This window comes from Miscanthus floridulus, chromosome 15 (assembly GCF_019320115.1).
Source record: "Miscanthus floridulus cultivar M001 chromosome 15, ASM1932011v1, whole genome shotgun sequence".
Lineage (NCBI taxonomy): Eukaryota > Viridiplantae > Streptophyta > Magnoliopsida > Poales > Poaceae > Miscanthus > Miscanthus floridulus.
The window spans coordinates 81,764,174-81,787,778 of record NC_089594.1 but is presented as its reverse complement, the minus strand read 5'-3'; the positions used below and the strand labels follow the sequence as shown (position 1 = coordinate 81,787,778).

At 42.2% G+C, this 23,605-nt stretch overlaps 4 protein-coding genes across 6 annotated transcripts; 2 read left to right on the top strand and 2 right to left on the bottom strand.

The window, feature by feature from the left end:
- Window positions 1–2,015: 2,015 nt before the first annotated feature.
- Window positions 2,016–7,424, top strand: LOC136506674 (cysteine synthase-like). The gene is made up of 11 exons (XM_066501567.1): window positions 2,016–2,220; window positions 2,337–2,390; window positions 2,499–2,608; window positions 2,932–2,989; window positions 3,915–4,178; window positions 4,272–4,409; window positions 4,506–4,557; window positions 4,893–4,972; window positions 6,364–6,423; window positions 6,500–6,580; window positions 7,088–7,424. Exons 2-11 carry the CDS (start codon window positions 2,349–2,351, stop codon window positions 7,178–7,180), a joined length of 978 nt encoding a protein of 325 aa, XP_066357664.1. The 5' UTR covers window positions 2,016–2,220; window positions 2,337–2,348; the 3' UTR covers window positions 7,181–7,424.
- Window positions 7,425–9,421: 1,997 nt separating this feature from the next.
- Window positions 9,422–14,407, bottom strand: LOC136506675 (GATA transcription factor 15-like). Of its 3 annotated transcripts, none has more exons than XM_066501570.1 (2): window positions 14,274–14,407; window positions 9,422–10,478 (listed from the first exon to the last, which is right to left on the bottom strand). In XM_066501570.1, exon 2 carries the CDS (start codon window positions 10,371–10,373, stop codon window positions 9,639–9,641), a length of 735 nt encoding a protein of 244 aa, XP_066357667.1. In that variant the 5' UTR covers window positions 10,374–10,478; window positions 14,274–14,407; the 3' UTR covers window positions 9,422–9,638. The 3 variants fall into 3 exon arrangements, with proteins under 3 accessions (XP_066357667.1, XP_066357665.1, XP_066357666.1); XM_066501568.1 differs by lacking the exon at window positions 14,274–14,407 and adding an exon at window positions 12,838–13,133; XM_066501569.1 differs by lacking the exon at window positions 14,274–14,407 and adding an exon at window positions 12,883–13,115.
- Window positions 14,408–14,761: 354 nt separating this feature from the next.
- On the bottom strand, window positions 14,762–18,542 carry LOC136506676 (TATA-box-binding protein 2-like). The gene is made up of 9 exons (XM_066501571.1): window positions 18,191–18,542; window positions 17,273–17,360; window positions 16,464–16,535; window positions 16,045–16,095; window positions 15,916–15,960; window positions 15,738–15,830; window positions 15,536–15,637; window positions 15,358–15,431; window positions 14,762–15,176 (listed from the first exon to the last, which is right to left on the bottom strand). Coding segments are annotated over exons 1-9 (603 nt in total). The 5' UTR covers window positions 18,268–18,542; the 3' UTR covers window positions 14,762–15,175.
- Window positions 18,543–22,235: 3,693 nt separating this feature from the next.
- On the top strand, window positions 22,236–22,607 carry LOC136507775 (uncharacterized). Its single transcript, XM_066502394.1, has one exon. It carries the CDS (start codon window positions 22,236–22,238, stop codon window positions 22,605–22,607), a length of 372 nt encoding a protein of 123 aa, XP_066358491.1.
- Window positions 22,608–23,605: the final 998 nt, after the last annotated feature.

Sequence of the window (23,605 nt, the reverse complement as noted above, 5' to 3'; positions counted from 1 at the left end):
AGACATATTAGATAGATTCGTGCATGGGTATGCATGTTTGCTAGTAAACTACAAAGTCTTTTGTATCTAATCACCTAGCCAGCAACTTTTAAAAATCCAAGGGTTTGAAAAAAAATTATATTTATCTAATACGACTGCAATTATAAGTCTCAGAGAAATATAAAACTGTAGTTAAAAAATCATGAATAAAGTTTCTTAAACTTTAGAAAGCCTATATATCTATATCTCTGTCTAATAACATTAAAAAGTGAAGGGTTTCTATCCTGTTTTTTAATTTTAAAATATCCTTGCGCCTTCTGTGTCCTATATACGACCTGGACTCGTGATCCATGCTCATATGAGTTAGAACAGCTCGTATCTAGTTCTAAGCGTATTAGATTCGCGCATGGATTGTTTGCTAGTAAACTACAAAGTCGTTGTATTCAAACACCTGGCCAGCAACTTTTAAAAATCCAAGTGTCTAAAAAACCATTATATCTATCTAATACTTCGAAATACTTTGTATGCGAACGTATATCTCGTATTTAACAGGCTGCAAAAAATCTGCATCGTAGGATGCATGCTTAGCTCGAAAGATGCAGGTTTGGCCCTGCGCCAGCGTCCATACATACACACATAGATCTTGATAGAAATGGACAACACGTCATGCACATTCATATCCACATCCACGACGGATTTGTGGCCGATACAGGCTGCTCCGTCGGTGTTACTTCTTGCAACATCTCTCACTACTGCCATGTTGTAGAGTAATCCATAATTTCCAGATGACTGTGTATAGTGATGTAATTAAGATGACTTTGACTTATACGTAAATAACGTAACTGCTATTACTGCACTATCTGTTTCGATCCTTATGTTCTAAATTATAGTTTACCTTGGTTTTACCATTTCTAAATCAAATTTCTTTAATTTTGACCAACTTCGTCTTAGCTAGGAAAATATATATCTCGATGTCTATGACTTCAAATAAATGCTCTATTATTATATGAAGATTTTAACGGAACTAGCTTGATGTGTGGATTTTTATATAGATCTGGTCAAAATTTAAAAAACAAAATCAAATTGAACTATATAACCGATGATCTGCGATCAATTCATCTATGTCTTTGTCATTTCTAGGTCTTGTTTGGATGTTGTCAGAATCACCTCAATCCACATATGTTAGGGTGAAGTTTATTAGTTCAAGTTTCACTTCTATCCACCCCAACATTCGTGAATTGATGTCAATCCGACTATATCCAAACAAAATGTCAAAATGTCTTAGGAGCCTTCAGGTGCCGCTTCTAGTGGCTCTGGCTCACTGTAGATCACTATAGCAAGTGAACAGCAGGCTCCGTGCCGGCCAAAAATAACTTCGAGCCATGAGAAGAGCAACATTTTTTCGGTTCCGTACATCTCTGCTGTACCGAAGCCTGAGCCTGAAGGGCTTTTTACTAACAGACCTTACAACTGAACAGAGGGATTACCTGATTTTGTTGTGCGAGATAGAAATCTATTGTCGCTTTGGACTTTCGATTGCATCTACCATGGATGAATGGATGTTCAGGTCTACCTCTACCTAAATAATGTGACCCACACATTTTCAACAAGATCAGTACTAAACACATTTTTCAAATGCGCAAACAAGCCTGTTCGCTTGCTCGTAAACGATCGTAAATTTCTAGCTAGGAACAGTGTTTTTTCTCTCACACCAAACCAGCCAGCAGTAAATAATCCACGATCGTTTACGGCCTCCCGAACAAACCAGCTAGGAACACTGTTGCTACTCTGCCCAGCTACAGTTCCTACTTATATAGCATCATCTAGAAACAAGAATCTCAAAGCTGTAATAAACCTATTTATTTATCTAAATCCAGCATCGTGCAGCAAGGTGCAAGGGCATGCGCACAGCAGCACTCCACACACTCCATCCGGATACCGGAGGCCGGAGCCAAACGCCGTCCAGATTCAACGAACGACGTCGGCCTCCGCTCCGTGCCAAGTCCACGTGCACCAGCCATCGAAGGCATCTCCTCGCGGGGCCCCACCTGCAGCGACACGGCTCACCTTGGACCAGGCGCCCCGAGCTGCTCCTCCTCTGCGCCAGCAGCCTCGCCTGCATAAAGCCACCAGCCAGCCATCATCTCCAACGGCTTCTTCCAAAGTTCTCCAACCCCCAACTCCGACGAGAGCCGCCAGTCCGTCCGCGAAAGGAACCCCCAGGATTTCTGCGCCGAATCCGTACGTTTCCTCTCTCTCTGTTCTCGCCAGTTCGCGGAGGGAACCAAACCAAACCAATTGGTGTGCCTATCTTGGATAAGTTCTGATCTTTTTCTCCCGGCCCCTTGGTTTTTCAGCTTCGTGACCCAATGGGAGAGGCCTCGCCGTCGATCGCCAAGGACATCACCGAGGTGAGCGCCCGCCGCCCATTTCCGCCGGTTTCTTTCGGGGGCGGATTCGGTTGTTGCTTCGATTTCGATGTGGCCCCGTAAAAGCTGATTCTTTTGTGATGTGCGCAGTTGATCGGGAATACCCCGCTGGTGTACCTCAATAAGGTGACCAATGGGTGCGTCGGCCGCGTCGTTGCCAAGCTCGAGTCCATGGAGCCCTGCTCCAGCGTCAAGGATAGGTAGCGCTTCTGATTCTGAAGGAGCTCTCTCACTTCTCACCCCTGTTGCTGTAGCACGAGGGGTGCGGTTCTTTCTGCTTTCTCTGACCGAAGGCTCTTTTTTTCAACTTCAGATCGATGTTTTGCTTCTGTAAAATTTCATATTTCTCCTTATTATTTTGAGTATATTTTAACTTCAGGTCGATGTTTTACTTGAGTAAAATATTAGATGTTGCACCAATGATTTTAACTTTCTTTTCCTTATTCTTTATTTGGAAGTTTTGGTCTTCCTTTTACCTTACTTCAGTATTCTTTGACTGAAAGTGCGTGTTGTATTTGTGCAGGATTGGCTACAGCATGATCACAGACGCAGAGGAGAAGGGGCTGATCACTCCAGGCGTGGTGGGTGACTGAACCTTTTGGAGCATTTCCTTTGTTGTTTCTAGGGAAATAGCTTGGGTTCTTGATTTGCCCAGTGCCCACTGCCTTATTATATTCAATTGGAATGCTAATTTTATATTGCCGAATCCAGAAGCACGTGCTAGCTGCCATTTTCGTCCTCAAGCATCAAGCTTGCATAAGAAAGTTATCATGTCCTGTGGTTGTTGAGTACTTGGGATTATAAGTTTATTCTGCGTTGCTTTGTGCCTAGTAGTGCCTTGTTGGAGCAGATGCTTTATTTAAAAAAGTGTTTGCTCTCATCTGTCCAACTGTTAGATAGAGTACCATGGACATCACTAACATAGTGCTTTGAGCCTTTGTTTAATGGAGTATATATATTTTAAGTACAAGAAGCAAGCTTGCTTTATATATCTTCTTAGAGGAAGGCAAGTCAGTTTCTCCCTTCTCCATTTCGGCTGCACTTTTATAACCTACAGTTATTGGATAGCTCTTCCCCCATCCTACAATAGCATACATCTCCTAGTCCTCGATGGAGAATCCAATTGGTATTATCCTGCATCGGTGTTATTCTGCATCGTAAATGACCTAAGCAACCATTGCTTGTGCCTAACCTGGTATTGTTGACTCCCATGGTACAAAACTGAAGCCATTTGTTTCGCTTGATCGGTGATGCTAGAATGACCTGCTAAAGTGTCTATCTAGTTTTAACCATCTATATAAGATTAAAAATGATTGATTTCTTGTTTTATACATGGTTTAACTGAGTCTCTAACTCTCTATGGCAGTAGCAGCAAGGGAGTTCAGTTATAGTTATAGGATAGTCAACACTTTCTGCAAACTGCTTGTAAATCTATATTTGTATAAATTTCAGGATGTTGGTATTAGATTGTACTAATATTTTGCTTTCCATGTCAATTGTTGCCAGAGTGTTCTGATTGAACCAACTAGCGGCAACACAGGCATTGGACTGGCCTTTATGGCTGCTGCCAAGGGCTACAAACTTATACTGACAATGCCTGCCTCCATGAGCATGGAGAGGAGGATCATATTGAAGGCTTTTGGTGCTGAACTTGTCCTTACTGACCCACTCCTGGGAATGAAAGGAGCTGTCAAAAAGGCGGAAGAGATTCAAGCAAAGACTCCCAACTCATACATCCTTCAACAATTTGAAAATCCAGCTAACCCAAAGGTGCAGCATAACATAGCATTTATTTTGGACAATTTTCTGTTAGCCATGTTGATATTTACTTTCTGAAGTCTCATGCTGAAATATGTTACACAGATTCACTATGAGACTACTGGGCCTGAAATCTGGAAAGCTACAGCAGGAAAAATTGATGCCCTTGTATCTGGTATCGGGACAGGAGGTACCATAACTGGTACTGGGCGATACCTCAGAGAGCAAAATCCTAATGTCAAGGTAAGTATGCATGGCAGTTTTAGCTGACACCTTGATAATTGTTCTTTTTTTCCAATGTACCAGATGAGTTAGATGTTATTGTTTATCTCTATGTAGCTCTATGGTGTGGAGCCAGTGGAGAGTGCTGTTTTGAATGGTGGAAAACCTGGTAATTTTTGCACCTTGAATATGTTCCTAAGTACATAGACTTTTTTTATCATTATGAGTGTATGGTAGTATAAATTGCTTTGCTTAGCACTTGGGCATGTGAAGCATTTTAAAAGTGAGGGAGATATAAGAAATGGTATCCAGATAGTTGTGGTTTGAAACAAGAATATCAGATAGCTAATAATTTCTGACATGACCTTGTAAGGCTTTTTTTGGGGTCAACTATACAAATACAGATCTCTTTTGGAGAAGTAACCCCCCTGCGAACTATTTTCTTCCAACAAATTATTGTGCTTCTTGTTTTGGACTCATGAGATATAAGTGCCCATAATGCAGGACCACACAAGATTCAAGGAATTGGAGCTGGTTTTATCCCTGGAGTTTTGGATGTTGACCTCCTTGATGAAACTCTACAGGTATGTTCTTCTGTATTAAGTTGGGCTGTAGAAAGGGCATACTACCTCTGATCCCATGTTTAAGTCCATTTAGGATTGTTGGTCAGACCTTTTTAGCTCTGACCACTGATTTCTAAGAACCATATGGACTGACGTCATAATATTGGTGTTATTACTAGAGTCATCATGGAAAATGTTTTTTGTAATTACTTTCTTCTATTTGATTGAAATGGTATATGTTCATAGTATTATTAGTCAAAGTGGTGCACTGATTCCAATATCATGTCAGACCTATATATCCCTCATTATTTTTTAGAATCGAGGATGTTCCCCATTTCCATTACATGAACGGAAATACAAGCAGTTTTTAGACATGTAAGAAGAAGCAAGAAAAGACCAGACAGCTAACAGAAGTGCGCTTAACCGCCAGCGCAAGAGGATCACCAACCAACCAACAGACTGCGCTTAACCTCCTGCACAAGAGGTGACTTAAGCTAACCACAGACAGTTCTAATAACATCCACCCAATACTGCCTATCACCTTCCCAGCAAAAGCCATCGTAAGCCAAACTGAAAACGTTACACAATAACGCCATATAGCAGCCATCAGAAAGAAAAGATAGAAGTCGTATTCCTCCTGCACCCCATGGAGCGATGGTGAGGGCAGCATCAGCTCAACACCCTGATCATTCCTTGAACTGGTCACCATCTTGATATTCTTGAATTTCATTCCCTTTAGTCTCCAGCTTGGGTTTCTTGGCGGCAAGAATGTCCATCGCCAGCTTTAGCATTAAATTGGCCCCTTCATCGCTTCCTTGTCCACTTCTGCATAAAGTCCTGCCCAGAACTTCATTAGCGCCCCTACATGACAGATAATCTCTAATGGGTTTTTAATGATCTTGTTATTGAAACAAGCATTGTTCCTAGCCTTCCAGATAGCCCAGCAGATGGCTGCTGTGCCACATACATGGAATTTTTTGTCAAGAGGCAACCACTTTTCCAGCCAACTCCAGCATTGGTTTAGATTTCCAGGGATATCCGCAGCACCAATGCATCTAGCCACACATGCCCAAATCACCTTGGCTACAGAGCATTTAAAGAATAAGTGGTCTATTGTTTCATTGCATTCACAAAAATAACAGTCTGGATCACCAACCCAGTTTCTTTTGATCATGTTGTCCTTAGTTAGAATTGCCTCATTAGACACTAACCACATAAAAAATTGGATGTGGGGTAACATATTATGAAGTATATAAACAAGCATGCTATTTTTTACTCTCTTTGGTTACAGTACTGTTTTCCCCTCATTAACGGAATTTATGGCTGATCCACTTTTATCTTGTACTCAAGTGTCTTTGCGTTTGCTTTCTTCTACCTGGCATAACATTTTGGTGCCTTCAATTGTTTCCCAGATTTCAAGTGATGAAGCTATTGAAACTGCCAAGTCTCTTGCTTTGAAAGAAGGGTTGTTGGTAGGTCTCATTGTTCTCTACTATTAAGAACTAATAATTTGCATGCCTCGGTTATTGATGATTTATACTTCTGTAGGTTGGAATCTCTTCTGGTGCAGCTGCGGCTGCGGCAGTTAGGCTTGCCAAGAGACCTGAAAATGCCGGAAAGCTATTTGTTGTAAGTGTTACATTTCCTCCCTCTGAATTCTAGCACTTTAAGGTGTGTAGCTCTTTCAGTCACATGAGTCTTTCATGGAAATTCATCTGATGTCTAATAAATCACAGATGAATAGTTCTACTTGTATATTTAGACCTAAGTCCCTATGGGGGGTTTGGGGGGGGGGGGGGGGGGGGGGGGGGGGGGGGGGATACCAAACTCAGTCGTTTTGTCAATGCAACATCTGCACTTCAGTGATAGTTTGTGAACTTTTGAGACCTGACTTAGTTGTGACTTTTGATGGGCCTATCTGTTCGGCTGGACTGAGACAATTGGGCCCAATTTGGCAGCTAAGGCTTTCCAACACTCTGTAGACGAAGATCAACTGAATCGCCCATTAGTTAAAAAATACTAAATTGTATATTCTTTTGACACGCCATTTGACCGGAATTTCAGAAAATTTAGATTTGTCAATGTGCTCGGGAATGATTTTTTTAAGTCCTAAAACCAATTTGTTCCTCAACGCAGGTCGTGTTCCCAAGCTTTGGTGAGCGCTACCTCTCATCAGTGCTGTTCCAGTCCATCAAGAAGGAAGCAGAGAGCATGGTGGTCGAGCCCTAGAGCACAATTCTGGCAACTGTTTTTGGAGATGTTCACCATTTTCATCACAGAAATAAAGCTTCGGTGCCCTTCTGCTTCTGTTGATTTCAACATACATCTGTCTGCTGACGATGTCCAGTTCATTGTGGTCGTTGTTTTACATCGTTTATAGACTTGTGATGTTTACTACTATTTGACACACTTTGTATTCTGTATATTGCGTCAGCCAGTGTGAAATAAAAGCAGTACAGTGTGTTTCTTTTTTTGTTTTGACCTGGGTAGATTTTCATTCCAACTGAGTTGAGAATTACTCGACGGCAATTACATGAACGTTATCCGGGACAGTGCACGTAATGTGCGACGCTACCGCCACCGACAAGGGCAAGCTCATGAGCTGCCCTATTACGAACTCTTGACCGAGAGACACTCAAAATTTATGAAGTTTGATGACACTAAAGACTTTAATTCATCTATCAGACCTCCAGGCATCGATTTGGCAAGATCATCAGTCGTCAAAGCTTGTTTCGCCAACGTTGCATCCGTTTCCAGGATCAAGTTTCCAATCCCCAGGTTGCATGCTGCCTGGACACCATGGAGGCAAGCAATCAACTCTGCCTCGAGGGCGTTGAGCAAGTGATCAACTCGCCCCTATCCAGCATTCACCACATCTCCATCGCTTTCTCTAATGAGAAAGCCCCAACCACCACTCTTGGCATACGGTGAAAAAGCCCCCATCACAACTCCAGCGGTCTCTTCTTCTTAACTGTGTTTCTTGCAGGGATGCTTTGTTAGAACTCTTGGGACAACAAGAATCCATGTGTTCAAAACATGTCCTATAGTTGACCAAGTTAAAATATATGTACTCTATCCATTCACAAAAGAATGCTATTCTAGCACAATAGCAAGTTAAAGTATCTTGAGTTTGATTAATTATAAATAAAAAATATCAATATTCATAATATCAAATAAGTATTGTTAGATTTATCATGAGATATTTTCATACTATAATCATTTGGTTTCATAAATATTAATATTTTTACCTATATTTGGTTAAACTTTAGACAAGTTAGCTAAAAATACATCTAGAGTTGCCTTCCTTTGTAAGGAGAGGTAGTACATCGTCAAAGAATTGCATTGAAGAATGGCCAGTGGCGCTCACGAAACTGAACAGCAGTGATGTGCTCGGTCATTGCCTGCTGCAAAAAAAAAAAAAAAAAAAAAAAAAAAAAAAAAAAAAAAAAAACTGGGTTTGGCACTTTGGCAGGGCAAGAGAGCCCAACAGTCAAAAAAGTGTATGTAAATGCAGCAGGGCTACGTTCATGTGTTGCAGGGCCACTACTGTCCTGGCAGCACTGTAGTCTGTTGGCAATGCGAGCAGAGTACATACAGCCATCAACATGAGCACTGCAGGCACCGGTACTGCAACCATGTTCTTCCAACCACAGAGACTTGACCAAAGACAGTCGAATCACGCCATTGGTGCCATGGAGCTAGATGTCAAAAACACAAGCCAGGTTTCCTTTGGAATTTTGATACTGGTACAAATAAACCTAGCTTGAGCTTCAATTCAACACCAGGATAGTGATGATGATGAGGAGAATGCTTTGTTAGCATTGTACTTTGTGTCCCATCCCACAAAGCCATTGTTGTATTGGACCTAAAAAACAAAGAGGAAAAGAATTAAAGGGCATTCGAATCCATGCGCAACAAAAAAGGTGAAAAGGCTCACACATCATGATGAATGAATAGGATGGATTTGTCTCGACCCCAAAAGCAGCGTGGTACACGACCTTGACCTGCAGACATCTACTGTAATATCTTTGTGTTCTGAACCTGCTGGGACTAGCAGGCCATTGGTTCAAAGCAAAGCAAAGCACTGCACTGCACCTGAAGGTCTTGGTGCCAGAAAAGGCCATTCATTTGATGAGATTGCGTGAGGTAATGTACATTCCCAAATGGCCAAATCTTCCAGGAACCGATGGCTTTTCATAACAATTCTGTTTACACAAATCAGGAACTAAAGTTACCACACAAGACACGATATCGAAGGTACACAGCATGTGGCCTCAGTTAGCCGGTCTATGGTATGTCTTGGAGTTATTGCTTCCCTTCTCTAGCAAGGCTTCTGCACAAGACACGAAACAATTGCGATTACTACTCCCAGGCATGGATTTCTTCAAGAAAACAAATTTCAGAGGCTGCTCAATTTAAAACCTTGAATATCTAATAGGCCGAAAACCCATAGGACAATTCAGGATAATATCCAAGCAACCACCAGATTGTATTGAATCCGACGTCTAAAACACCTAGCAAATCAGTCTCTCAGGTAGAACACTGCTAGAGCTAACAAGAGGATGCCTACTATAACCATGCTCTGTTCTCATCTTCTGAGCATCGACTAAACTACGATCTAAGAGAGCCCCTAACGCTTCCAATGTGATGGCCATAGATTTTGGAGATGTTCTTGGCCATCGCTGCTTCACTGCTGCTGCGCAACAGCCTGCCTCATCTGCATTACCTTCTTGTGAGAGTTGGAGTGTATGCAACTCACAAAAGTCGGGCTATTGGCAGGTCTATACTCTGGCAGCAGCCTGCCGGACTTGTACCTCACGCCACAGGCATTGCAAAGAGTCTTCGGTCCCAAAGGTCCAGCCCTCCACTGTGGGGTCTTGGAGGACAAGCAATGGGTGCAGCGCTTCTCTGCCTGATCTGACGACTGGGGCTCATTCACATATGTCTTCTTCTTCATCTTCTTCTTATCTCGCTGTGCTCCTGGTTCTTGTTCTTTCTTGGTTTCTTGGCCACAATGCTCCTCAGAAATGGTGGCATACCTATTCTCTGGCTTAAGCCTCAGGCCACATGCATTGCACAGCATTTGGGGCCCTGATGGGCCATCCCTCCATCGTGGTGTTTGGCATGACAAACAATTGCTACACCTCTTCACCAGCCGCTGCACACCCTTCTCACACTTCTCTTCCTGCCCTTGTTGCTGGCAAACCTCTTGGTCTTTGTCTTTCTTGGGGAGGATCAGCTCGCTCTCTGCCATCCAATGCTTCTGATCAATTAGGATTAGCGGTGGCTCAACATACAATGGGATGATGTATTGTTGATCATCGTCGTTGGTCATAACAGAGGCCAGGCTCCTTTTCTTTCTCCTGCCATTGGAAGATGAAGGTGGCGGTAACTTTGGTTTTCCAGCACCCTGGCTTGCCATTGCAGGAGCAGATCTTGCAAAAACAGGATTTGTGTAGGATGTGGAGCTCGAAAAGCAGTCCTCCACGTAGCCAGAGAGCCATTCTATGTTGCTCTCATCACTCTCCTGCGAAGTAAAGAGTAACATGGCATGGAAACAGTTAGTAAGAATGCAATGGCCAAAATAACTACCGACAATTCAGTTTTAAACTCTGGTTCTACATGGTTGAATTTGATAATAAGAACGGTAAAAGCATGAATAGAATTTCTAGTTCTAGGGCCTATGAACAAGTGAAAAATTACTCAGATACGGATTATTCCAGTAAGACTTCGACGCAAAGAAGAGTAGAAACGTAGAGTAATCAATTTCCCCTCTCCAACAGATTCTATAACAAAAATACTAATATAGGCCAAATTCTCAACCAAAATCATGAAGCATGAGGAGCATCTAGGGATTAACGGAAATAAATTTGACAAAAGGAGATATTTGAACAGAAACGTCCTGCATTTACAATTGTCACTGTGCCAGCAGAAACAGCTATGGCAGTTTCTTATTTACAATCTAATCTAATTACATAAGCGTTACAGTTCGTGCACGATGGAATGAATAGCAGTAAATGCTACAAACAGAATGAACTAAACAACAACCGCAAAGCATGTCATATAAACAGAATAATGTGACAGAAGTCCAAAATGGGGGTGCAAGGAAAATGATATATATATCCTTGAATTCTGGAAGCTCGACATCAGAATACCACTCAAAAACTGAATAATCTGCAAAGAAACCACAAACCACTGCGGCGGTTTCTCAGTTATACAACCTAATTGAGCATTACAGTTGGAGTGCGATGGAATGAATACCGAATAGAAACGGAATGAACTAAACGACCACCGCAAAGCATGTTTATAAACAGAAAATTGTGAAGTCCAAAATGGGGGTGCAGAGAAAATGATATCTCCTTGAATTCTGTAAGTTCTACAACAGAATCGCACCCGGAAACTGATTAATTTTCAAAGAAACCGCAAACCACTATGGCAGTTTCTCAGTTAGTACAATCTAATTGAGCATTACAGTTGGAGTGCGATGGAATGAACACCGAATAGAAACGGAATGAACTAAACGACAACCGCAAAGCATGTTTTATAAACAGAAAATGTGAAGTCCAAAATGGGGGTGCAGGGAAAATGATATCTCCTTGAATTCTGTAAGTTCTACAACAGAATCGCACCTGGAAACTGATTAATTTTCAAAGAAATCGCAAAACACTATGGCAGTTTCTCAGTTACAATCTAAATTAAGCAGTACAGTTGGTGCAAGATCGACTGAATAGCCGTAAATGCTGCAAGCTGGCTGAACTAAACTATATTTGCAAAGCATGTCTTATAAACAGAAAAGCATGTGACCAAGTCCAAAATGGGGGTACGGGAAGAAATGATATCTTCTTTCATCCCTTAACATCAACATCAGAATCCCACCCAAAAACTGAAGAATTTTCAAAGAAACCCCTTGTCATTGTCTTAGAATGGGGGTGCAACGAAAACTGTCCTTGGGTTCTAAATGTCCAACATCAGAACCCCACCGAGAAACTGAATAATTTTCAAAGAAACTGCTTGTCAATGTCTCTGGTGGTACAGTTACCACTGCAAGTGCCACCCAACCAATTGACACCTAACCGAAATATCACCGTCACAATCTCAAGTAGGCATCATACCACAGTGAGGAGCACAGGGTATTAAACAATGGGATGCACTTACGCAATGACCATGACAGGAGTCAGGAGGGAAGGAACATACGCACATCAACAATAAAGGTAGCAAGCACACATTTTCTCCCCCAACCCTTCCTCTTTTACATGACCTCACAGCTCACAAATGGCCAAAAAGGACACGCCTTTCCATTGCTTAATTGCGAGAATAATGCCATTGATGAGCACAGCACAAACCCTAGCGGAAAAGAATAGAGTAAGGCCGCAACCGCCCGATTGCTCCTGTGGGAAATTTCCACCCCTGACGAAAGCTTCAGCTGAATTTCAGGGGCCGTCACAGTTCTTCAGGACAAGAACAGTTGAATTGCACGGTAAATTTCCCCCACCCGAACAAAAGAATCATGTAGTGGACAGGAAATTGAACAAAAGCACGGGCAAACCGCTCCAAAATGAGGATTGAAGCAGTGGAGAGCGCAGAGGCGAAGCAACCGCTTCATCCCCCAAACATGCAAGCCAAAACCGCTACCAGGCTACAAACGAAGGGAAGAACACCATGACCCAGGTCTCTGCGGACAATAATCTCAAGAAACCGCGCAACAGACACCGAAATTCTCCAACAGGCGACGCCTAAACCCCCTGCCTCGCAAGAGCGCAAGAACCAAGAAACGAAAACCGCCCCCTGTTCCACTTCCTTCCCGCACACAGAACACAAAACGGCCGCTTCTTGGCGAGACAAGAAAACCCTAGAATAAAAAATTCTTGCAAAAGAAATATCACTACCCAACAGGGAGCTGTAGCGGGAGGGGAGGCGGCGAGGAGACTGACCAAACCGGCGGGCTGGTGCGGGAACAGGTCTCCGAGGGAGTCGGCGGCCGCATTCGCCGGGTGCACGTCCATGCTCCTGTCTTGCGGTTGGACGGAGGCGCGTCGAGGTCGACGCGCTGCCGGAAGGGGTAGGCAGGCAGGCAACCGCCGGCGAAGGCGGCGCTGCCAGAGGGAGAGGAGAGGGAGAGGAGTAGGTGAGAGGATTTCGGGAGCTTTTTGTTTGGGAGCGGAGGGAGAGGCTTTTATGGGAAGGCGCCGGGGTTCCTGTTTTTTTTTTTTTTCTTCTCTCTCTCTCTCTCTCTCTCTCTCTCTCTCTCTCTTTTGGTATGTTTTGGGCAACAGCTGTGGAAAGGCTACAAATGGAAATTCATTTTGGGTTTTCCAGTGTTTTTTTCTTTTCACATTTTATTTATTTTGCTTGCTTCATCCTAAAGTATGCTGCTGCTTCAATCCATTCATTCATGCTTTTTTTTGGGTCGGTTGCATATGCATTGCGTGGGAGCTTTTGATGGTTTGGGTTTCATTTTTTTATTTATATATTGGAAAAGTTGCAAGTTTAGTAGGAGTATTTTTTTTCTTCTGATAATAGAAATAATAAAGGATATTTTGTAAATATAAATACCCTAAAAAGGAAGTTTCTTAGAGGTGAAGCACCGTGTCAAGACAACTGTTTGAAAATCAAAATCCTAGGTGATTCATTATAGTATCACTACATCAATTGCATAATAAGACGAATAAATAAATAGATAGAAACACTAGATATATTACTGATATACGTCTATCAAATTGAATTAATGGAGCAAAAACATTTTCATTTTTTTATTTTTTGCGAAGAGAAAAATATTGGCAATATGGCAAAGCATATGTACACATAACGAAATGGATTAATAACGGGATGAAATATATATATCCCCCAACAAATCTGCCCCCCTTTTTCATTAACTTTTGTGCCGGGCCTATGGGTAATGGGTGGTGGATTTGAAACGGATACGGCGTGCCGGGCTGGCCGGTTGCTTTCAATTTTCGTACTGCTCTCCCTCGCACTCCCTTTGCTTGTGCAGTTGTGCTGTGTGGCCTGTGTGCCCTGTGTGGTGTTTCGTCAGTTTCGTCAGGTCCTAGGCTGACGCCAAACGCAAGCTCCAATAAGCCAAACATGTGTGATGTGAGCTACCCTCCCTTTCTACCCTTTATTACATCCTTCCCAAGAAAACAAAAGAGATGTAACTACCGTACAAATCTGCCAATCCTCTTCTGTCTATCTTACTGGCCCCCATTTTCTATTTTGCTCAAGCTTGAAATTCATCGAGTGGGAATTTTACTACAGGTAGACAAATGCAAACTGGCACTTTTTTTTTGGTGGAAAGAACATGGAAGCTTCTGCAGATTTTTACCGCGGGATATTGGGGCCGAATGGAGAAACGCGTGAGGGTAAAAAACGAGGGAGGGGAGAAGAAGCTGATGCTCTTCTGGTTCTGTGGTTCATGCTGCCATCATGATTTTCCGTGTGCTCAAAGCCACGTCGTTCGTTCGTCCTTGTTTTCGGGCTTTTGCCAATTTATCCAGGCTTTCTACAGGAATGGTGCCCCAGACCCCAGTTGGAAAAAGTGCGTGACGAGGGCAAGCTACGCACAGACCAAACAAAAAAATGTCACATGATGTCCAAATTGATCCGACGGAGATTCAGCAGCGAAGCTTGGAGTTGCTGGCATTACTGTCTCTAAATGTTAGGTGAGCATTGCTGAATGAGAAAGAGTTGGATACATCCAGTCACTCCATGAGCTGGGGCTGCACCTACACTCCCAGAGTCCCAGCCTCCCAGGGCAAAGGATTTCCAAAAGGGAAAATGAACTACTCCATGGCAGAAGCAGAACACCTATCGTTGTTCTGAATACAGCAGTTAGCAACAGTCCATCCATCAAAAAGTCCGAATTTTTCAGTATCATCATAACATGTAAAGGAGTAGATACACTACATTTGCCTTTTTCATCTATGGAGTAAACATTTAGAGAAGACTTTTGAAAAGCCAAGACCAAAACTTGCTTTTCAGTCTTTCTTCCACTAGGCATTGCAAGCTACAATCGCTGCCCATGACCATGAATCTACTCGACCAAGCATGATCCATGTGGGCATCGACAAGTGCACCGCATCAGGTCTCATGGGACCGATGGGCAGCGACCGCAGCGTATAGGCTCCTCCGAGGTCCAGATTATATGTACACTTGGAAGTTGGAGCTGGCAGCCAGAAATAACATTTCCCATTCAGCACTCCTGTCCTGCTTGCTTCCAATAAGTTATCTGCATACACCAAGTGACAACCTTAAGTTTCCTGAGAAAATGTGATGTGATCACCCATCCCCCATCAAGAAACAGCCATAAACAAAATGATAAAAAAGGTGACCGCAACAACTAGGCACAATAGTTGAATAGCAATCCCCATTTACCCATGCCTGTTAATATGTACTTAGATGCTACATACCATTGCTGGACTTTTCTGAACTCTCTGAGGACAGGATAAATATTTTCGAAGGCAGTGTACGTCTCCTCTCTCACCTGGAAAGAGAAAATCTTAGATATAGTCTAATGCAGTCAGAAAAAAAAGAATAGCTTAGATGTACCATTCAGGACAGACTAAGGCACAGGAAATTGCTTCTAACCTTAGCTCCTGTCAGAACAATCTTGCCCGAAACAAAAATCAGCAGCACAATCTTTGGCTGCTTCATCCGATAGATCAAGCCAGGGAAGAGCTCTGGTTCGTACTGGAGAGTGAAAGCCAAGCAAAATATCAGAACACTGGCAGGACAATTCAAGACGGTAGCTGAGAGAAGTATGGTTAAAAAGACAAGGAATGCAACTTACACTTGAGAAAGCACCATGAGAGTATGCAAGACCCTCAAGTCTGATCGGGAATTTGACATCACAAGACCCAACAATGTTCTGAATCTTGAAGTCCTGACAGCACAGAAATAACAAAAGTTCAATGCCATTTATCCCAGAACTAAAGCACACAAATTTGAAGAATGGAATACATACATACCTTGAATTTTGCTGGAAAACCAAGCTTCTGGATGATGCGAGCATACTGCAAACAGCAAAACAGTTATTATTCAGACACCCCTCAGCAGATTAAGAATATTTAGATGAACAGAAAAGAACACGAAATTACCTTCCTAGCTGCAAGTTTAGATTGTTGTTCACTTTTTGCTCCAGTACAGACCTGATAATTCACAGCAAGTGTTTCTTTATATTAGTGCACAATTAGGGAAATGATGACTTCTTAGACAGAAGCTCATTAGGAATACAGTCAAGCAAAAGGATAACTGAAAAGTAACCGTTAAGTGTCTATGAGGTGTTCACACTAAATTTCAACAGCTATAACAACTAAACCATAAATAGCTACCGATAATCTCATCTTCTTATGGTAGAGAGTTAGAGCCATACCTAATATAACTTTGAATGTGATTCTAGCTTTGTGTCTGGACAAACGCTTGTCCAGATTCAAAGCTAAAATCGCTTTCTTTTAGGGACAGAGGAAGTACTTAAAAAGAACATGCACAACATCACTGATATAGAAGTTAAACTTACCATCTTCCCTGACGCAAATATCAACGCTGTAGTTTTTGGTTCTCTTATCCGCATAATAACCGCAGCAAAACGCTGTTTTACAAAGAAATAGTTATTAAAGCAAAGATAAAGTACATTGCTGGAAGAAAATAAAATATGAAAATGAAGTTGCTTGATGTCAGAACTGAATGTGGCAATGGGATAAAACCAAGTACTTAATTTTCAATTTATAGGCTAGACATAGTTGGCAGAATAATATGTGTATGTATATCAAAACGTAGCATATTAGCTACACGCATATGAATTTTTTAAATGTATTCATATAAAATGTAGGAACAGATGGAATTCTAATTTATCATAAGTTGATAGCTGAATACTTATTGAAAAATGAGAGATAAAATTGTTTAGAGATGTGGTCTGTATTTTCTTAGAAGTTTACAAGGCGATAAGCATGAATTTGAAGATAAATCATATAGTTAAGACACGGATCAACATCTATCATATGTGAAATGATATGGTTTTCATTCCAGACTATTCATCATCCACAGACATGAACCATGACTATGGGATAAGAAGCATAAAGGAAAAGAAAAGCTTTCAATCAATGGTATTATCCAGAGTACATGCTAATCGGACCACACTGGAAATACAGCACTGTGATCCATTCATTTATCAAAAACCTTAATACAGACAAGCAAACATGTACAAAATAGTTCTGGAGAAGTAGCACCAGCAGTGGTTGCTACATACAAACAGAACCTTGGCAAAATAGATAGCACTACGTGCAGAATAAAAATGAAAACAAAAATGCATTGAAACAACAATCCCACCTTGGGGTTATATTCTGCATTACGTGCTTGAAGGGCAATTGCTTTGAGGTCCAGTTTACAGTCCAAATTGACCGTCGACACAATATTCCTGTTACCAGACCAAACAGCATAGAGCGGAACACAGCAAGGACATCAACATCTCTGTGTTGAGTATACAAAGAAAAAACAGAGAATAGAATCGCCCCAGAGCAACAAAAGCCAAAATAAAAAGAGTAAAATTCTTAGTTAATCAAATATGTGCAGCTATGTTCAGTTCATTATAACAGTCTATGAAAGCAGGAGAGATAAAGAGCACATAAGGAGGTACTAAGTTAATTCCTTCTTCACTTTCATACCAGAATCTACCAGAAGTCCAGAACCACACAAATACAGAAAAATACTAACAACCAAGCATTAGCATCAGCACAAATTTGCACAAGGTTATACATTCAGACATACACATCCACCCTCTCTACTAGTAACACCCTAATAAGATTCAGGAGGTCCTGAACACTCCAGTAGCATCAATCTCAAACTTTCAACATTAAGTCCAGCTCGATATTTCAAATTCGTGTAGCTTTCATTATCATGGTTAAATCGATTTGTTTTCCAGGGAAGTAGGGCAGGTCAAAGCAATATCGTCATGACTCATGAGCTTTTCACTGCGCATGAGGATTGGTCCTTGTGACTCCACCACCCTGGAATCCTGGATCTAGCCCCAATACCACCAACAAGCGCTGAAACTACAGCTTCACCAGATTCGCTGCCAGCCAAATACACCAAGCCCAGCGGATTATGATTAGCTGAAGCACAACCAAACCAATCACTCAAAAGCAGCCAAATCTCAGCCGGCGTTCCAAGCCTCGCATCCCCAACCCAACCAGAAATCGAATCTTTCGGGGGGAGGGCGCCCAATCCAGCAAGGTCCTGCTGACTTACTGGAGCGTGGGGACGATGCCGGAGGGGTGCTTGGAGAGATCCACCGGCTGGCTCCCCTCCAACGCCAGCTCCGCCATCCACGGCCCGAATCCCCCACACCACCAGAGGAAATCCCCAATCTCACTACGACAGCGGGACGAAAAAAAAGCTCAATCCGAGGCCGATTCGCGCGGGAAAGGAGAGGCCGTTAGAGATCCCGCGGAAAGAATTTCGAAATCCGCGGTCTTTTATAGAGATCGAGGAGAAGGAGGGTGGAGGGATCCGGGAGGCTGGCTTGATGTGTGGGTTAGGGTTTGCGTCTCCGTCGAGGGGAGGTCAGTGGAGGCGAGGGGGAGGTGGTCGCGTGCGCGCTTATATGCGGACGGGGAGTTGGCGGTGGGGATGGGGACGAGGTATTTATAGACGCCGCGGGGTGACCTGCTGTCGCCGGTCGCGGGCGCGTGCTGGGAATGCTTGCGAGGGGTTTCATCACGTGGGTTGAGGTGGGTTTGGCCCCTGATGGGTGGGGTAGGGTGCTTGGTGGGTCCCGGGTGGCATAATGGAGTGGAGGGGAGGGCAGAGTTGAGGGGCGTGGAGACGAATGCAAGGTTCTCGAAGGTCCGGTTCGGGAAATGTGGTGCTAGTATGCAAAATTACGTGTGCGTCCTTGCAAGACGTCAAGTGCACATCTTTGAGACTGACCTTTGAGAGCCCGTTGCCCATGGGGTGCAAATTCGCAAGTGAAAAAAAAAAAACAATCAACGCTGCTGGTGGTGCCTATACTAGCTTTTCACCGTCTTCGTAGTTAGAGTTTGGTTAGGCCCTATTTAGATGTAAAGTATTTTTTTTAGTATTGGAGAAATACTATGGTTTACAAAATATTTTGTTTTTTAAAAGCTATTGAGTGTTTGGATGCAATAAATCTTATAGTTTTTAAAACCATGGCTTGTTAAAACTGTAGTCTTCTTGAAGTTTTCACACATGACCTCTTTTTTCTAAACCACGGTTTTATGTCCCTTTGACTTATAAAATTGTAGTTATGTGAAGCTATAGTTTTCGAAAACCACAACCCTTAATTTTGTTTGTCCCTCCAGCTTCTTATTAGTAGTAAGATCACGTTTTATTTAGACATAAAAAAGATTGGTCCTCTCCTTTTTTTACGTGGGTGCTATCTCTTTTTCTAGCGTATTTCAATCGGATTTGGATTCTTAAAATCAGATAAGTGATACTCTCTTTGTCCTGTAATATAGTACATTCTAGAAATTTTAAGACAAATTAAGAAAGAATATAAAAGACACATGTATCCTCATTTTATTTCTTAATCTGGCACTATCATCAACATAATTAATGGTGATTGGTTGATAAATAAAAAGTATTTAATACAAAATTGGTATTTGTCCTCTAGAATGCATTGTATTTTAGGATAATTTTTGAATGCTAGAATACACTATATTACAGGACGGAGTAATGTACATGCCCAGGTTCTTCAAGTCTCTAACTCCACTGGTGACCTGATTAAACATCATTTATGTATGTAATTACTTTGTTGCCTTGTTTGGTGGGAGACTTACCACTACCTATAGTCTATAGGTAAAATATGGGACCTAAACAATGTAGACTTTAAAACAGGCACTTAAACCAAAGCAAGGTTTCTACTCAAGCCTCTAAAAGTAGGAGATCCCAAAATTCACTCCTTATTATATCCTATTTTCTATTTGGTAGATGCTGCTTGGTTTGTTTGTTGGGCACTATTGCACCTTGCTAAGCCAAGATAGATAACCAAGGCACATGTTTGGTTTCCTGGCTTCATCACCTCGAGAAATGCATGGGCAAGATTTTCCTTGCTCACATGAGATAGCAAATTCAGCTCACTGGCTAGAGCAAGATCCTTGTGACTCGCGTTGATGCAGCGAGGCGAGGCAGTGCTGCTGATGGAACCAAGCAGCCCCATAGTTTATCACCCTACCTTTGTCTAGAACCTTGCTCGTGCCACTACTAGAAATATCCACTTTTATAACGAAAATGTTATTAACGAATCCGAAATCGTCATAGAAGATTGTTTTTATGATGAATATTTCTGTTTTATCATAGATCAGTGGTGACGATCCTGCAACCCTTCCTTTCTATGACGAAATCAGGCATCGTCACAAAAAACATCATAGAAGAGCGCATGGTTTCGTCATAGATCACTCGCGCGACTCATCTGTGACGATCTCATTTAAACTTATGACGAACAAGGCTTCGTCATCGAACTAATTACATATCTGTGACGAACAATATTTGATCTATAAATGGCTTCGTTATAGATCTACACACTGTACTTTCTTAATTCGACGTGTACCTGTGGGACCTGCAGTTACTCATCCGTGACGCTTGCAATTCATCATAAAAGTCTCCGCTCAATCCTTTATCCATGCGACGTGTACCTATGGGACCCTTCTCCATCCGACGTGTACCTATAGGACCTATAGTTACTCATCCGTGACGCTTGCAATTCGTCATAGAAGTCTCCGCTCGGTCCTTTCTCTATCCGACGAGTACCTACGGGACCCTTCAACATCCAACCTATGGGACCCGACGACTTACGTGTCACTTGTACCTGTGAAACCGTTCTCCATCTCCATCCGACCTGTGGGACCCAACGGGTTGCGTGTCATGTGTACCTGTGGGACCATTCGACCTTTGGGACCCGATGGCTAGTGGGACCTTTCTCCATCTCCATCTGACCTGTGAGACCCGACGACTTGCGTGTTACTTGTTGCCGTCGGGGTTTAATAAATTCAAACTCAAAAAATCATGAGACCTAGGAGTCGAACCTAGGACCCAGATCAAGGAATAGATTGTCTTCACCATTGCGCTAGACGCCTGGTTGTGTTGACATGTCTTTGGAGTCCTAATAGTAGTATATGTTCTCTGTGTGGACAGATTGACTTTTATATATTGTATGTATCCCCTGCAAGTGGAAACAAATCTGTGCCCATTGGACTTGCGGCGGCGGCGGCAATGAAGGATCCCTAGTGTGATGTGGTGGCTTAGGCGTCCTTTTGGAGGCTAGGCAGCGGGTCTTCCCGGTGGAGCATGGCAGCATTGGCGTCCATGTACGTCGTGTGTCGCGGCAGAGGCGACAGATCTGATCCGTAGGTCTCCTTTCTTACCTTTTCATGTCTTCACTGTTTTGGTCCTTGCTTGAACATGAGAAATACAAGAAACATTGTAGCGTTGCAGATCTGGTTAGACTAATGCTGATGAAAAGAACTAGGAGGTGGCACTAGTTGTTTTTCTGTTGGTGTCTTGGTTTTCTGCATATGTTCAGTGTTCTTACTGTAAATGCCTATGTACAATTAGGCCTGTTAATTATCAAGTGCTTACTTGATTATACCTATCTGTCTAGGCAAACATACAGGCCCTTCGCTTCTGCCTTAAACTACTTTTTCTGTCCAGTGCTTACTTAATTCTATATTTCTGTTTCATATGCTCCAGTGCCACCGGTGAGTCCTTATGGTATTTTGAACTTGTAACATATTTGAGGCCATATTTCTGTGCCAATGGTGTCTACATGGCTGTTGGATGTATTAGGATGCAGCTCATATGTTTGCTTTCTATGTCTTCTCCTTGTTGACAACCAAGTTATCCATTTGGTTCCAAATAAGAGGAAGGCATCGAAAGCAAATCAATGCTTTGTGTCCATCATTCACATCATTGAGGCCAATAATATTTAAACTGCACATGTTGCTACTGATGCCAATGATGATCACTATCACTTATTCACTGACATTCTACTTGTGAAAACTGAGGAAGCTCAATTAACTACTGAAATTGTAATGGTTATAGCTCCATTAACTACTACTCTAGTTTGAGTTATATATATATATATATATATATATATATATATCTATGTGGCGCTACTCTAAATTTACATGAGGTTGTACCATGAAAATTATTAATGGTTGTTTAAGTTACACTTTGGTATGAGTTGTGGACTTCACTGATGGATCTTTGTTGGATTATTTTTCTCTTCAGTGATCTCATTACTGAGGAAGCTCTCATTGTACTGCACACTGACGAAATGGAGGAGGCCCCCAATAAGAGAAATGCACCGGCCAACCTCACAAAGGATGTCATTTTCAAGATCCTCCGCCGCCTCCCCATCCGCTCCTTGTTCTGCTGCAAATGTGTCTGTCGCTCCTGGAAAAACCTCATCTTGGACCCCAACAACCATAAAAAATTGTCCCAGACTATGGCTGGCTTCTTCTACGATAGTGAGAACAACAATCAAAACTTCACCAGCGTCGTCCGTGGTGTACGCCCCCGCTCCTTGGAATTATTGCCCTTCAACATTGACAATGTAGCTCTCTCAGATTGCTGCAACAGCCTCATCCTCTACTGGTGCCTTGGGGCTGATGGATACCGCTATGTTGTCTGCAATCTAGTGACCTAGAAGTTAAAATTCTATCGCCTAGCACCCATGATGTTGGCCATGCTGTTGGTGAGGCTCACTTGGCATTTGATCCGACAACCTTGTTGCACTTCTATGTGATTGAATATGTGGATGTCAACGCTGTGTGTGCAGGTGTGGAGATCTACTCATCTCAAACTACAGCATAGATCTATAAGGAATTTGAATAGGGCGAGCATACTGATGTGACATTTTACAGACAACCAAGTGTGTTTCTTAACGGTTGTCTGCACATTATGTGGCACTCTAGGAGGTACTCTATGATATTTGCAGTGGATATGGAGGGAAACACATGGAGGAAAATTGATAGGCCAGATGGTCTTCACCACTCCATGCATCAAGCTCAGGGTCACTTGTGTTTATGTACTGTTAATGGTCCCAATGATTCCAAGCTTTCAACCTGGATCCTTGAAGACTATGGTACTGATAATTGGATATTGAAGCATATGATCACCACGCGGATCCTATTTGGAAGGATTAATATTAGATTTGGTTTCCCATATTTTGATGACGAGAACATAGTGATCACAGTTCACCTAGAATGAAATTTGATTTTCTTTGCTAGGAAGGATGGAACAATCTTCGCATATAACATGGACCGCAAAAAAGTTTATGTCATCCCTGTTCGTGTCTTTTGGTATGGTAGACATACCATTAAAAAAGAGTTCATCTACAGACCATACTATCTTCCTTATGTTTCCTTGTTCTTGGATTCATTAGCAGAGCAGTAAATAAAGCTGCATTTGATGTATCTCTCTATCATGCATTTTAAATGGACCAATATTGTTTGCTTGTCTATGGACATGTTAATTTTCTCAATGATGGATGTTGTCATTATTTTAGCTAAACTAGTGTGCCATCTTTGTTTTGTTTGCAAATTGAATTATTTGTTTGGTGTGCACATGTGTTACGGTGGTGTTACAGCTCCCGTCACCGTTTCATCCATTAATTCAGCTGTAGTACAATACTTATATTGATTT

Excerpts from the sequence above, each read along its gene's own strand:
- LOC136506675 (XM_066501568.1), bottom strand. The coding sequence starts at position 12,954 with ATGGACGTGCACCCGGCGAATGCGGCCGCCGACTCCCTCGGAGACCTG. Across the intron at positions 10,479-12,837 it reads CCGCTACAGCTCCCTGTTGG|GAGAGTGATGAGAGCAACAT; the intron begins GTAGTGATATTT and ends TTTACTTCGCAG.
- LOC136507775 (XM_066502394.1), top strand. The coding sequence starts at position 22,236 with ATGGAGGAGGCCCCCAATAAGAGAAATGCACCGGCCAACCTCACAAAG.
- LOC136506674 (XM_066501567.1), top strand. The coding sequence starts at position 2,349 with ATGGGAGAGGCCTCGCCGTCGATCGCCAAGGACATCACCGAG. Across the intron at positions 2,990-3,914 it reads GGCTGATCACTCCAGGCGTG|AGTGTTCTGATTGAACCAAC; the intron begins GTGGGTGACTGA and ends AATTGTTGCCAG. Across the intron at positions 6,581-7,087 it reads ATGCCGGAAAGCTATTTGTT|GTCGTGTTCCCAAGCTTTGG; the intron begins GTAAGTGTTACA and ends TCCTCAACGCAG.
- LOC136506676 (XM_066501571.1), bottom strand. The coding sequence starts at position 18,267 with ATGGCGGAGCTGGCGTTGGAGGGGAGCCAGCCGGTGGATCTCTCCAAG. Across the intron at positions 16,096-16,463 it reads TATTTGCGTCAGGGAAGATG|GTCTGTACTGGAGCAAAAAG; the intron begins GTAAGTTTAACT and ends GTGAATTATCAG. Across the intron at positions 15,961-16,044 it reads CTAAACTTGCAGCTAGGAAG|TATGCTCGCATCATCCAGAA; the intron begins GTAATTTCGTGT and ends TGCTGTTTGCAG.